This window comes from Cnephaeus nilssonii, assembly GCF_951640355.1.
Source record: "Cnephaeus nilssonii genome assembly, chromosome: 2".
In the NCBI taxonomy this organism is placed as follows: domain Eukaryota; kingdom Metazoa; phylum Chordata; class Mammalia; order Chiroptera; family Vespertilionidae; genus Cnephaeus; species Cnephaeus nilssonii.
In genome coordinates, this window is record NC_137073.1 from 10,259,661 (window position 1) to 10,275,577 (window position 15,917).

At 46.5% G+C, this 15,917-nt stretch overlaps 1 protein-coding gene across 2 annotated transcripts; it reads right to left on the reverse strand.

The window, feature by feature from the left end:
• Nucleotides 1-783: 783 nt before the first annotated feature.
• On the reverse strand, nt 784-15,917 carry LOC307107639 (uncharacterized protein). Of its 2 annotated transcripts, none has more exons than XM_079785003.1 (3): nt 15,477-15,609; nt 15,168-15,320; nt 784-2,546 (listed from the first exon to the last, which is right to left on the reverse strand). In XM_079785003.1, exons 1-3 carry the CDS (start codon nt 15,513-15,515, stop codon nt 1,734-1,736), a joined length of 1,005 nt encoding a protein of 334 aa, XP_079641129.1. In that variant the 5' UTR covers nt 15,516-15,609; the 3' UTR covers nt 784-1,733. The 2 variants fall into 2 exon arrangements, with proteins under 2 accessions (XP_079641129.1, XP_079641130.1); XM_079785004.1 differs by lacking the exon at nt 15,477-15,609 and adding an exon at nt 15,675-15,917 and having other exon boundaries at nt 785-2,546.

A 15,917-nucleotide genomic window follows, 5' to 3' on the forward strand; every position in this document is an offset into this window, starting at 1 on the left:
AACACTTTTTAAAATATATATATTTTTATTGCTTTCAGAGAGGAAGGGAGGAAGATAGAAACATCCACGATGAGAGAGAAGCATGGATCGGCTGCCTCTTACATGCCCACCAGTGGGGACCGAACCTGTGACCCAGGCATGTGCCCTTGACCATAATTGAACCTGGTGCGCAGGCCGGCGCTCTATCCACTAGGCCAAATTGGCCAGGGCTTAAACACTTTTCTTTAGATTTCCCAAACGAGGCATTTTTGAATTTGTCTATCTCTGGCTGTTCTTTCACAGGTACTTCTTGGGTACCCTATTCTGGGTGAGGGGTCATGAACTTCAGACCCGATATCCCAAGGTGTTATTTTCAATCACCTCTCTGACCCCTCCACACTGACCTCACATTCCACATGTCCAGATTGGGGGTAACAATTGCTGCCACTTCAACTGTTCTACTCATCCTGTACCATCTGTGACACCACCTGTGGTCACCCAAGCGAAGAAATGAAGTCAGCCCCACCTCCCTTATCCCCAGAATTCTAGCTCCTTAATATCTCCTCTCCACCCCTCCCCTATCACTCAAGGCTTCTTTGCTGCCTTGGATACTGTCACCTGGCTTCTAAAATCCCTGGTGGTCTATCTCCTGCCAGCCTGCTCTCTGTCCCTGTCTTCCAGCTCTAAAGTCTGGCAGGCACTTCCAGGCACTCTCCCTAGTTCCCACTCTCTTAGCCTTCACCACCAGCTTAAACATACCTCCAAGGACAACCTCTCTGAACTCCCAAGATTGCATTAAAGACCTAACAACTCCCCCATCATAGGCAAATGACAATGGACTGCAAATGCCTGTATACTTGTCCGAGCTCTGCCATTCCGTCAGTGCTTATTTATCTGCAGAAATGGAGATATGATCACCTAACTTGGATGCTGAGGATGAAAATGAGCTGATAATAATAAGCACTTAATTGTTCCACATAGTGCTATAAAGTACTGTTTGACAGGCCTGGCCCAGTGCGTGATCGGGAAACTGAACCAGGAAATCATGGATTTGATTCCCAGTCAGGGCACATGCCCAGGTTCCAGGCTCCATCCCCAGTATGGGTGTGCAGGAAGCAGCCAATCAACGATTCTCTCTTATCATTGATGTTTCTCTATTTCTCTCCTTCTCTCTGAAATAAAAAAAAAAATGTATTTTTTAAAAGTATTGTCTCTTCACTATACTGAGCCCATGATGTTATGGCTGCTCATCAAAGCTCTGCAAAATTCGGTGCCTGTTTAAGCACGAATGTGCTGTATGTATGGACCCTTCCAGATCAGAGGTGAGGACATAACCAAGGGCCGAGTGTGGGATGACTCCACACACACAAACCCAGTTCCAGGAACCCTTTTGGACTAATAGCCCCACTTGGTTCCAAGACGATTCACTTAAGTCACCTAAGCCCAGGGGAAACCCCAACTTTGCTCCTCTCCCCATTGACCTCATTCACAGGCACATGTGCGTGAATATATAATACTTTATTCACTAACACGGGTCGAGGATTTGTAGTGAGGGGAAAGAGGCCACGGTTTCCAAAAATCCCAGTAGGGGATTAACTATGTCTCCCAGGTCCCGGGCAGCCAGTTCTGCCATCCCACCCTTTCCCAAACCAGGGTCCCGGGGTCCCTGTCCAGGTTAGTCCAGCCCCTGGGGGTCGGGGCCCTGGCATGCTCCTCCTCAGCCAGACACTAGCAGCCCGCAGTGACAAGGGGGCTCATCTACTCTCACACTCCGGGCAGCGCTCAGTGACAGTGGTGGCCTTAGTGCCGGGGGGCAGCTTGAAGTCTCGGCCGCACACGGCGCAGATATAGAGACGCCGCATCATATGCGAACGACGGTGGCGGACGAAGTTTGAGCTGAGGCGGAAGCGCTGTCCGCACTCGGTGCAGGGGTAGGGCCGCTCGCCTGTGTGCGTGCGGGTATGATCCGCCAGGTTGGACCGGTGGCGGAAACAGCGGCCACACACGGTACAGAGGTGCGGCTTCTCGCCCGTGTGCACACGCCGGTGCTTGGCCAGCGCCGAGCTCTGGGCGAAGCGCGTGCCGCAGTCGGCGCAAACATACGGCCGCTCCCCCGTGTGCGTGCGTCGGTGGCGCACAAGGCACGAACTGCCGCCGAAGGCGCGTCCGCAGTCGGGGCAAGTGTACGGCTTCTCGCCCGTGTGCACGCGCAGGTGCTGCGCGTAGTTGGAGCTCTGCGCGAAGCGGCGCCCGCACTGCGTGCACACGTAGGGCTTCTCGCCGGTGTGGCGCCGCCTGTGTTGCTGCAGGTTCGAGGCGGCCGAAAAGCGCTGGCCGCACTCGGGGCACTCGTAGGGCCGCTCGCCGGTGTGCGTGCGGCCGTGTTTGGTCAGCGCCGACTTCTGGGAAAAGCCCCGGCCGCACTCGGGGCATTCGAAAGGCCGTTCACCCGTGTGCGTGCGCGAATGCTTGGCTAGCGTGGACCGGCGTGCAAAAGCACGGCCACAGTCCGAGCACACGTGTGTACGAGCCGGGTCTGCAGAAGGCGCTGCTGCCTCCCTCGGGACCTGCGGGGAGAAAGGGGACAAGTCAGTCCTGACCCACAGGCCCGGGAGCAAGAGACCTGGGTCTCCGCAAGCTGCATGCTCAGTCCCGCTTATGGAAAACAGGGAAGCCAGGGTGCCTCCCTCAGAGCACGGCTGCGCACATTAAATTAGGCATTGCATTAATGTACATAGCACAAGCCCTGTGTCATTCTGCCTGTTCTTTAATAATTCAGCAAGTATTTATTAAGGGCGTACAATGTGCCAGACTGTGTTCTAGGCACTGGGGATTCAGTATTATATTTTTTAAATCCCTGCTACGGGAAAAATGGATGAGCGCTGGTATTGGGTGAATGCTGCAAATTTAAATAAGGTTAAAAAACTATCGATGTAACGAACAAAAACTAAGGAAGTGAGAAAGCAGGCTACAGAGGGCACAGCAAGACCCTGAGGCAGGGGTTTTGCCAGCGAAGACCCAGGAATGGCAAGAAAAAGTGCCTAGCGCAGAATGCATGGAGGGGAGTAATGGATGGAATTGTTCCTGGAGGAGATCTCTTAGCCTAGGACCCTCTAATATGAAAGACATGGGAGGTGATGTCAGAGGAATGATGGCGTGAGGCTGCATCTTTTCCTCAACCCCTGAAATTTCAAAAAGTTAACCATGTATAATTCAACAAAGAAATCCCTGCTCAACACAGACGCACGCCTGAGAGACCTGCGCACTGAAACTTCTAAAGGTAGGCGACCAGGAATAAACGGGGAGACAAGAAGAGCGGAAAGCGTAGATGGCCCCCAGGTGCAGCCCTGCAGCCAGGAGCTCATAGCAAGTGGCAAGCAGTGAGAGAGTGAACAGCGTCTGAGTCAGCAGACGCCTGACAGCACAGGGTTCTGCCGTGTACATGTGGCTCGGAGACAGACAGTGGTGGTTCAGACAAAGAAATGTACCACAGAGCCCTGCCACTGCTTGCACTCCCAAAACTTGCCTCCTGTTGCCCTTGAAGTCAAGTTCAGGAGCATATTATCTGTAAACCAAAAGCTACTGCAGTAGAATCCCTGTTTCCCTCTGTGACTGATCCCCAGGAGGGGTGTTGGGGGCGGGATCCCCGGAGGTCACCATTACGGTGAGGGTAAACAAACCCTATCAAGCAGCACAGCTATGCGGTCTTAGGGGAAACAGCAGAGGTTCAAGACCGGGAGATCAGAGGTAAAAATCTTGTGATTCAGCACCATCTACTGGAAAATAGTAGAAAGACCTCTTCAGAGATAAATGCATAAGCAAAGGAAGACAGCAAATACCATGAAGAACCACAATGATGACGATGACCAGAAAGAAAATGAAAAATCCTCAGAAAGCAGGCTGGAACACATAGAAATATGTGATATAAATGAGAGATTTTGCCCTAGCTGGTTTGGCTCAGTGGATAAAGTGTTGGCCCACAGACAGAAGGGTCCTGGGTTCAATTCCAGTAAAGGGCACATAACTCGGTTGCATGCTCGATCCCCAGCCCCAGTCGGGGTATATAGGAGGCAACCAATCGATGTGTCTCTCTCACATCGATGTTTCCTTCTTTCTGTCTCTCCCCCTTCTACTCTCTCTAAACATCAATGGAAAAATTAAACATTTAAAAATGATAAATGACAGAGATTTCAAGATTGCAGTCCTGAAAATAATGAGATGCAAGAAAATACTGACAGGCAATTCAGTGCACTTAGAAAATAAATCAATGAACAAAATGAGTACTTTACCAAGGAAATTAAAAACTTTAAAAAAGGACCAATAAGAAATCCTGGAAGTGAAGTATGCAATTAAGGAGATTAAGAGTAAACTACCCAGCACAGAAAACAGAACAAATGAAATAGAGGAAAGAACTAGTGATATCGAAGATAGGAATCAAGAAATAGTGCAGAGGGAAGAAGAGAGATCTGAGAATAAAGAAAAATGAAAGAGCTCTATGAGACCTATCCGATTCCATCAAAAAAAGCAATATTAGAATTACAAGCATTGCAAAAGAGAAAGAGAGGGAACATGGAATGAAGAGTCTATTAAAACAAATAGTGGATGCAAACTTTCCAAATCTATGGAAAGAACTAGATCCTCGAGTCCAAGAAGCAAACAGAACACCCGGTTACCTCAATCCAAAAAGGCCTTCTTCAGGGGCCTGTCACAAATAATGACAAAGAAAAAAATTCTCAAAGCAGCCAGGAAAAAAGTGACCTACAAAGGAAAATCCATCAGAATCATCCGATCTCTCAGCAGAAACTCTACAAGCTAGAAGAGAGTGGAAGCAAATAGTCAAACTCCTGAAAGAGAGAAATTACCAGCCACAAATAATATATCCAGCAAAATTATCCTTTAAATATTAAGGCGAAATAAAGATGTTCCCAGACATACAGAAGCTGAGGGATTTCATCACCAGAAAACCTTCATTGCAGGAAATACTCAATGGAGTTATTCTACCTGAAACAAAGAACATAAGGCCATAACACTACAAGTAGGTTCAACAACAAACTTACAGCATAAATAGGGATAATTTGTGACAACAAAAACATAAAAGGGGAGAGGGAAAGGTCTGAACTGGAAAAGGAAGATGAAGATCAGATTCACTCAAAAGCGAAAAAACTGCCCATCTGGCGTGGCTCAGTGGTTGAGTGTGGACCTATGAACCAGGAGGGGTCAGTTCGATTCCTGGTCAGGGCACCTGCCTGGGTTGTGGGCTTGATCCCCAGTATGGGGTGTGCAGAAGGCAGCCAATCAATGATTCTCATCATTGATGTTTCTCCCTTTCTCTTCCTCTCCCTTCCTTTCTGAAATTAATAAAAATATATTTAAAAAAAGAAAAAGAAAACATAACACTTCTTAATATATACCCACCCAACCAGGGAGCACCAAAATATATAAAACTACTCACAGAACTAAAGGGAGAAATAGACCATTGACAGCTCTAGACAGATCAACCAGACAGAAAATCATTAAAGAAATATTGGCCTTAAATGAAACACTAGACCAAATGGACATAATTAACATTTACAGAACCTTTCATCACAGAGCATCAGATTATACATTCTTCTCCAGTGCATAGCATTCTCAAAGATTAACCATATATTGGGTCACAAAACTAGCATCAACAAATTCGAGGTTGAAAGTTTACCAAGCATGTTCTCTGACCACAATGCCTTGAAATTAGAAATCAAATGCAAAAATGAAGTAAAGAAACCCACAAATACATGCAGGTTAAACAACATACTATTAAAAAATGACTGGGTTAAAGAAATAAAAGTTGAGATCAAAAGATATAGAGAATCTAACCGGTTTGGCTCAGTGGATAGAGTGTCGGCCTGCAGACCAGAGAGTCCCGATTCCAGTCAAGAACGGGACAGGGACGTACCTCGGTTGCAGGCTCCTCCCCAGACCAGGCCCTGGTCGGGGCTCATGTAGGAGGCAACCAATCGATGTGTTTCTCTCACATTGATATTTCTGTCTTTCCCTCTCTCTTTCACTCTTCCACTCTCTCTAAAAAAATCAATGGAAAAATATCCCTGTTGAAGATTAAAACAAAAACAAAACAAATGCCCTAACTGGTTTGGCTCAGTGGATAGAGTGTCGGCCTGCGGAGTGAAGGGTCCCAGGTTCGATTCCGGTCAAGGGCATGTACCTTGGTTGCAGGCGCATACCCAGTGGGGAGTGTGCGGGAGGCAGCTGATCAATGTTTCTCTCTCATTGATGTTTCTAACTCTCTATCCCTCTCCCTTCCTCTCTGTAAAAAATCAATAAAATATATTAAAAACAACAACAACAACAAAACACAAAAAAACTCCCAAAAAACAAAAGTCCAGGACCAGATGACCTTACCAGTGAATTCTACCAGACATTCAAAGATTTAAAACTATCCTTCTCAAAGCCTGGGAAAGATAACACAAAAAAAGAAAACTACAGACCAGTATCTCTGATGAATACAGATGCAAAAACCCTAAACAAAATACTAGCAAACTGAATACAATAGTACATCCAAAAAATAATACATCACCATCAAGTGGGGTTCATTCCAGGGGCACAAGAATGGTTCAATGTACACAATCAACGTAATACACCACATTAACAAAAGAAGGATCAAAACCATGTGATCTTACCAGTAGATGCAGAAAAAGCATTTGATAAGATACAACATCCATTTATGATTGAAACACTCAATAAAATAGGAATAGAAGGAAAGTACCTCAATATAATAAAGGCCATATATGCCTAGCTGGCAAGGCTCAGTGGTTGAGCGTCAACCTATGAACCGGGAGGTCACGGTTCGATTCCCGGTCGGGGCACATGCCCAAGATGTAGGTTCAATCCCCAGTGTGGGGCTTGCAGGAGGCAATTGATCAATGATTCTCTTATCATTGATGTTTCTATCTCTCTCCCCCTCTCCCTTCCTCTCTGAAGTCAATAAAAACATTAAAAAAATAATAATAAAAAAGGCCATGTATGATAAACCCTCAGCTAATATCATACTCAATAGTGAAAAACTGAATGCTTTTCCTCTAAGATCAGGAACAAGACAAGAGTGTCCACTCTCACCATTCTTATTCAACATAATGCTGGAAGTCCTAGTCAGAGCAATAAGGCAAGAGAAAGAAAGAAAAGGCATCTAAGTAGGAAAAGATGAAGTCAAACTGTCACTTTTTGCAGATGACATGATTCTGTATATAGAAAACCCAAAAGACTCCACCAAAAAAACTATTAGGAACAATAAACAAATATAGTCAGGTTGCACGATATAAAATCAATGTGCAAAAATGCAATGCCTTCCTGTATAATGATAAAACTTCAGAAAAAGAAATGGGGAAAAAACCCAATTCCTTTTGCAGTTGCAACCAAAAGAATAAAATCCGTAGGAATAAACTTAACAAAGACATGAAAGACCTATATACTGAAAATTACAAAGCATTATTAAAAGAGATAGAAAAAGACACAACAAAATTGAAAAATATCCCATGTTCATGGGTTGGAATAATCAACATAGTTTAAATGGCCATATTACCCAAAGCAATGTACAGATTTAATACAATCCCCATCAAAATCCCAATTGCATTTTTTAAAGAAACAGAATGAGAAATCATCATTTATATGGAATCACAAAAGACCCCAAATAGCCAAAGCAATCCTGAGAAAAAAGAAAGAAGCTGGAGGTATCGTGCTACCTGACTTCAAATTATACTAGAGTTACGATGATCAAAACAGCATGGAATTGGCAGAGAAACCGACACACAGATCAATGGAACAGAATAGAGAGCCCCGCTATAAAACCACATGTATATGGACAGATAATTTTCGACAAAGGAGACAGAAACATATAATGTAGTAAACATAGTCTCTTCAATAAGTGATGCTGGGAAAACGAGAAAGCCACATGCAAATTAATAAAAGTTGATTTGTCCCCATGCACAAAAATTAATTCAAAATGGATCAAAGACCTAAATATAAGACCGGAAACAATAAATTACACTGAAGAAAATATAGGCACCAAACTTATGGACCTTGGTCGTAGAGAACATTTTATGAACTTGACCCCAAAGGCAAGGGAAGTAAAGACAAAAATAAATGAATGGGACTATACCAAACAAAAACCTTCTGCACAGCAAAAGAAACTAACAACAAAACAAAGAGACAGCCAACCAGACGGGAGATGATATTTGCAAACAGTAACTCCAACAGAGGTTTAACTTCCAAAATATATGAAGAACTAATAAAACTCAACAACAATCAAACAAACTACCCAACCAAAAAGTGGGCAGAGGACCTGAAAATACACTTGTCCGAAGAAGACATATGAACAGCAAATAGATATATGAAAAGTTGTTCATCCTCACTCACAATTAGGGAAATGCAAATCAAAACTACAATGAGATTCCACCTCACACCTGTTAAAATGACCATTATCAAAAAGACAAGCAATAACAAGTGTTGAAGAGGTTGTGGAAAAAAGGGAACCCTCATTCACTGCTGGTGGGAATGTAGACTGGTATCATCACTATGAAAAGCAGTCTGGCAATTCCTCACAAAATTAAAAATAGAGCTACCATACAACCCAGCAATCCCTCTCCTGGGTATATACCCAAAAAACTCGAAATCATGTAATCACAAAGATATATGCACCCCTATGTTAATTGCATTATTCACGGTGGCCAAGACATGGAAACAACCAGTGTCCCGCGATCCAGTACTAGATAAAGATGTGGTACATATACACAATGGAATACTACTCAGCCATAAGCAAGCATGAAATATTGCCATTTGCCACATGGATAGACCTTGAGAACATTATGCTAAGTGAAGTAAGACAATCAAAAAGCTAAGAACCATATGATTTCACTCATATGTGGAATATAAAACTAAAATTCATGAACACAAACAGCAGCTTGTGAGCTACCCGACGGAAGGAGGTGGTAGGAGTAGGGGGGTCCTAATATAAGGTGACAGATTTGACTTTCAGTGGTGGGTACATGGTGCAACATACAGATCTTGTAACATAGAAACCCACACCTGAAACCTATATGTTCACGTTGACCAATGTCACCCCAACCAATTTAATATTTAAAAAAATATATAAAGATATGGAGAACCATTAGAGATGTCAGTGGTATTGAGCAGAGAAATGACTAGATCTGACTCATTTTAAAAGCCTCCCTGGGGATGCTGGGGCAGGAGGAGGCAGCAGGCAGAACAGGAGCCCAGGGAGGAGGCACTGCACTGCAGTCACCTGGCGAGAGAATACAGTGGCTCAGGCCCCGGTGACAGGTGAAAAGCGAAGCAGTGAAGGTGGCGAGAAGTGGTCTGCTTCTGAATATATTTTTGCCATTTGGGACAACAGATTTGATAAATAAGATCAGACATGAGATGTAAGGAAAAGAGGAGTCAAAATTACTCCAAGGATTTTGAATTTAGGTTCAAAAAGAAGTCCAGCTGCCATCTGCAGACAAGAGGATGGTGGGAAGAGCAAGTTGAAGGGCGAGATCTGTTTCAGGTCACATCTCCAATTCTTGATAATCTGGAGCTCAGGAGACAGGCCTAGGCTAGAGATGTTAATAGTTAAAATACAACTTGATACTTTAAATCGAGAAACTCCCCATAGCTGATTTGGCAAAGAGAACCAGGGGCAGCAAGATGAGCAGCAGCCAGTGAGGTAGGAGAGGATGGCGACTTAGAAGCTAGTGAGGTAGAAGAGGATGGCGACTTAGAAGCCAGTGAGGTAGGAGAGGATGGCGACTTAGAAGCCAGTGAGGTAGGAGAGGATGGCGACTTAGAAGCCAGTGAGGTAGGAGAGGATGGCGACTTAGAAGCCAGTGAGGTAGGAGAGGATGGCGACTTAGAAGCCAGTGAGGTAGGAGAGGATGGCGACTTAGAAGCCAGTGAGGTAGAAGAGGATGGCGAATTAGAAGTGAGGCCAAAAACCGAATCCAGGCTTTTGAATAAACTTTTAAGATACAGCACATAACATTTTTTAAGCTGTGAAGAAGTAGACAAGGGTAAAACCCAAATACAATTCTGAGGCCTGAAATGAAAATGAGCCAGTTTCACGAAGCCTGGGCTTCTAGAGATAAAATCAGAAAAAGGTTTCATAAAAGGCAGGTGAAGGGCACACGTTGTATTAACAGTGTTAACATTGTATTATGTTAACATTTTGTATTAACAGTAGAAGGAAGAGGACTATTGAGGGCATATTGCTCCCTTCTTAGGAAAGAGAGGGCTCATCCAGGCAAAGTGATGTTGAGTATCTACAGCGGGCGGAGCAGTTAGGTACATTAGTTAATGATTAAACGAAATACCTGACACATATTAAGGACAAGACAGTCTTACCTTCTCCCCATATTAGATCCCCACAAAGTAGTTACCATAGTCTTATTTTATAGATAAAGAAACTGGTTAAGAAAGGCTAAGTGACAGCATGCAAGTAGTTAAGGGCTTTACTTTCTTTTCTTTTTTCCAAAAAAAAGAAGTTTCTTGATTTTAAAGAGAGAGGAAGGGAGAGAGACAGACATTGATGTGAGAGGGTAACGTAGATCGGCTGCCTCCTGCACCCCACTGACGGTAGATGGGACTATACACCTATCCAACTGAGACACTGGCCAGGGCGAGGATTTTACTTTCTGAAGTTGCAAGGAGGAACTTCAAGGCCTTGAAGATCAGAATTCTGGTTTAAACAGTATATATAATAATAACAGTGATACCAACATTACAGTGTAAAGTTTCTACAATGCTATTGGATGTACATTGTTGTATTAAATCTTCCTGTCACCCGCCTTGAGTCGGCTGTTATCCTTTGATATTTAGGAAACGGGCTGAGGCAGATTAAATTCCCAGAGCCCGTGGGAGGCAGGACCCTTAACTAGCAGCTACACTGCGCTGCCCGGTGCTCGCACAGCCGAGATGTGACAGAGGCTGGACTCCAAGTCCTGGCACTTTCCCAGGGGGATTCAAAGTTAAAGTACAACCTGATACTTCAGATCAAGAAACTCCCCGTAGCTGATTTGGCACAAGGAGAATTCAAGGTCACACTTTCCATTGGTTTTGACACCTGTTGGGCTGATTGCAGCACGGCAGCCATTGTGGAGAGAACTTTTCTCATTACATCTACATTTTGTTCTGGCCCTTTTTTCTCTGGCATCTTCTTTAAGATGACTAAACCCTTCCTGAGAACGTCCTTCTGCAGGGTCACTGACTCAGGAAAAGGAAACTCTTCACACAAGCACTCTTGGCATCAGCAGCTCCGAGAGAAGGGGCTTTAGATGCCCTAGGAAAAATCTAGGTAAGGCCGAAACCGGTTTGGCTCAGTGGATAGAGCGTCGGCCTGCGGACTGAAAGGTCCCAGGTTCGATTCCGGCAGGGGCATGTACCTTGGTTGCGGGCACATCCCCGGTGGGGTGGGTGCAAGAGGCAGCTGATCGATGTTTCTCTCTCATCGATGTTTCTAACTCTCTATCCCTCTCTCTTCCCCTCTGTAAAAAATCAATAAAATATATTTTTTAAAAAAAAAATCTAGGTAAGAGGGGCTGAGACTAACTCTTAAGACCACAGGCAAGTCACTCCCTTCCCAGGCCCCAGTGAACCCAGGAAGGCGAGGTCGGCAGGCCAGGTGAGATAAAAAGTGCCCAGCTGGAGGTAGGCACACATCACAGGATGCAAGAGGATTCAAAGGCTCCTGCCGGCGCACTCTTATCATTACGATCGTTATGTACCTATTTTCACGGATATTAGAAAAAAGATGCATCACGTGAAACCCAGTTTCATCAGTATTATTTTTTGGATAAAAATGGATTTAACAAAAACTGTGAATGGAGGAAAAGCACTAAGTAATGAGCACAGCAGGTGAGTGATAAACATGCAACTAAAGGTGGGCAAATACCAGACTATGTGGTCAGTCAAGGCCCTTACATGTGTTACATTCTACAGCTATTAGATTGAAAAATGAGAATGGTATTTGCACTGTAACAAGAAGGTCCAATGGGGATACAATGTACTATAGTAATATGATAACCCAAATACATGAAGTGATTGTGCTTGTCTTCCTGTTGTAAGTTTTGTTTTGTTTTGTTTTGTTTTGTTTTAACAGAGCAAAGTTCCCAATTTCCTCCTTAGCCATTACTTTTCTAGTAATAACTACTACCTGGCCAATATGGCTCAGTTGTTGAACACGGACCTACAAACCAGGAGGTCACAGTTCGATACCCGGTCAGGGCACATGCCTGGGATGCGGGCTCGAACCCCAGTGTGGGGCGTACAGGAGGCAGCTGATCAATGATTCTGTCATCAGTGATGTTTCTATCTCTCTCTCCCTCTCCCTTCCTCCTGAAATTAATAAAAATTTATTTTAAAATAACAACAACTACCATGAATTGAGCTCTCTATGTGCCAGGGACTGTGCTAAGTGCTTTTCACCATGTTCTCGGTAAATTCTCACAGCCCTTTGGGTTAGGAGTCATTAGCTCCATTTTATAGATAAGAAAACAAGACTCAGAAGGGAAGTGACCACACACGGCCCTACAGCCAGTCACTGTCAGAACTGGGGTCTGAACTCCAAGTCTCATCATCCAAAACACCTGTTCTCTTAACCATGCTGCAGTTCTACCTCACCGACAAGTTTGAGGTCACCCCACACAGCTTGTCTGCCTGCCCTGGGGCCTTTTCAGAATCCCCCTTCCTTTTGGTAATACGATCCCTATCCTCTAGCTCCTTGCTACAGACCAGCCATATCAGCGTCAGTGGGAACCTGTTAGAATCTCAAGTCCCACCACAGACCTACTGATCAAAATCTTCACTTTCACAAGATTCCCAGGGGGTTTGTATGCTTGTTAAAATTAAGACGCTTAATCTAGAAGAGAGGACACCTCCTGGAGAAAGCAGGTGGAAAAGGTGCAGAGGGTTTTACAGGCTGAAGGACCACACAGGCACAGTCTTGGAGGTGAGAAAGGGCAGGTGTGTTTGAAGCTGGGATGTGGGATGGGTGTTGGGTCATGAAGTCAGGACATGAGGTCATGGGGTGTAGAGCTTTGAATGACAGACCTAGGAGCTGAGACTTTATCCTGAGGGAAACAGAAAAACACTCAAAGGTTTGAGCAGAGAGAGAGAGAGAGGATTAGATGTGCAGAGCCCTTGGAGAAAATCTTTGTTAAGGAGAGGTTGGATTTTGATAGGCAGTGAGAGAATGCTGATAAATGGTGAAGTTGGGATTTGAACCGATGCTTTTAACCGCTACAGGTTCTGCCTCGAGTCTAGCCCTCTGTACGTTTCATGACCAGCCATGCCCAGCCTCCTCCATCCCATCCTTAGCTCCAGCCAGTCCAGTCAAGGTTCGCACATAGCCCCAACTTTCTGTCTTGTCTCCACTGCTGTCACTGCCTGAGAGCAGGCCACCAGCCTTACATGGCCTGTTCTCCCACAACCGCCAGTGGATCTTCGGGACAGAAAGCCAATGTGCCTCCTCTGACGTGAGCCTTCTGAGGGCACCGTGTCACCTCACGTGCTGTGCAAAATTCCTGTGCTGGCTTCCAACACCTGTAGCCCTCTGGCCCCATCTCCTCTGAGCCTTTGCTTTTGCTGTTTCCTCCTCCTGGAATGCCCCTCCTCTGCCTCCGTTTGCCAAATCCCCACTGAGCTTTGTCTGTGAACCTTCCCCACTGCCTGGAGTTGTCTGCCCTCAATCCTCTGTCTAGGCCTCCATGTTGGTTTCCCTTTCATACCCAGACCCAGGATACAGCCCAAAAAGGCCTTTGATAAAAATGAGTTGAAAAATCTCCAGGATGACTTAGACCAAGGTCCTAAACTTTAGGGGAAGGAGGAATAATAGCAGAATGAATATTTACATAGTGTTTATTATGTAAACAGTTCTCTTTAGTGTGTTAACTCATTTCATCCTCACAACCCTAAGAAGTGTTGATGTGGGTATGATTTTCCTTTTACAAATGAGGAAAGTGAGGCACAAAGAGGTTAAGAAACTTGCCCAAGGTCTTTGAGCTGGTAAATGAGGGAGATAAAAGTCCACCCTGAGCCCTAACCGGTTTGGCTCAGTGAATAGAGTGTCGGCCTGTGGACTGAAAAGTCCCAGGTTCAATTCCGGTCAAGGGCATGTACCTTGGTTGTGGGCACATTCCCAGTAGGTGTGCAGGAGGCAGCTGATCGATGTTTCTAAGTCTCTATCCCTCTCCCTTCCTCTCTGTAAAAAATCAATAAAATATATACATATTTTTTAAAAGTCCACCCTGAGCTCTAAACTCCTAGTTCTTAACTTACAGGTGGAATGGGGAGATCAGGAGAACCACAGGGGCCAGAAGAGGCAGACTGAGCTAGGATGATGGGCCAAGGAGGCCTGAGAAAAACAGACCTACAGAGTTCTTGTGACAGAGCAGAGGCCAAAGCAGCCAGCCCCCGCCCCCTACGGCCCACCACACCCACTAGGGGGCAGCAGAACGTTCTTTCCCTGGCAACTGGCTCCCCTGCAGGAAGAAAGCAGAGCCTGGGCCCAGAAACCTGGCCCAGCCAGAGTTCTCCAGGTATGAGCTGGGTGGCACTGGAAGCTGTGGCAGTTCGGGGCTGGAATGGGGAAACCTAACTCACGTTCTGATAGTAAAGCTCCTCCCTTTAAACCTGCATCACCCTCAGGATAAATCCCAAATGCCCGTTGGCCTGCCACACACCCTACGCTCACCCACGCCTCTCCCAGTGCCCCACTCACCCCCTGAGCCACTGAAAGGCCCATTTCTTCTGCCCGGAGCAGTCACTCACCTCACCCCTCACTCGCACTGGTCTCAGACAAGCCATCTCTTTACTAACTTTGAGACCTTGGCCAGTCACCAAACTGTCAAGCTTCCTGGGTCTCAGTTTCCTCGCTTGTAAAATGGAACAAATACTACCTATGTTATAGAATTGAGGTGCTGAAAACAGTGTCCGGAGAAGAGTAAATGCTACCAAGAGTCAGGGGTTTCTGTTGCCTAACCTGGCCCCTCCCCCACCACGTCTGCATTAGGTTCCCAGCTCTGGGCTTCTCCCCCCTGGTGGCTGCTCTCATCACACAGGACAGTAGCTGCCGGGGGCAGGATCCATGGCTTCTGTCTGATGGAGGCTGAGCCGGAACCAGGTTAGGGATCAGGGTGTAGGACACATACCTCCTTGTTGTCCACGGGGATCTTGAGTTTCACCACCTCATACTTCTCCTCACCCTCCTCCTCCTCATCCTTCACCAGCAGCACCATCTCCTCTTGCATCTCCTCCTCCTCCTCCACCTTCAGTGTCTGCTGTTCGCCAGGCATCTTGGTGTCCTAGGGCGGGCAGCTGGGTCAGACGCTCAGGACCCACCCCGCACCTCGGCCCCGGCCCAGGCAGGCAAGGCGGTGCAGCCGTGGCTTCTCTTGCCCGACCCTGGGGTTTGGCCCTCTCCCTCCCGCCCCAGCTCGGCCCTAGGCACCAGCACTTGCCCGCGACCAGCTCCGAAGACACTTGTTCACCCCACTCATCCCGGCATTCAAGGCCCAGAACAGTTCGAATCTCCAGTGCCAACGAGTCGCCACCCTCCCGCGCTGAGTCACTGCCGGGCGCCTGCGTCGGCGGCCCGGAACTCCAGGGCACGGGCTGGAGGCGGGATCGGGGCGGAGACCCTGAGGGTGCGCACTCACCAGCCGCGGGTTCAGAGCTCACGCAGCCCCAGGCCAGGGCTCCCGGCGGTTGGGCATTCGTGAAGCTTCGGGGGCGGGGCCTCGGCGCGCCCGGTCATTGGTCAGAACGGCTAACCCCGCCCCCTAGGGGCGGGATCCGGAGGACCCGAGCGTCCGGTCCGGGCTGCCCGGGGAGAGTGGGGAGGCCAGAGCCTGTGGCTCCGCTGTTCCCCAGCTCCCAGGGCCCCGGTCCGCCCCACCCCG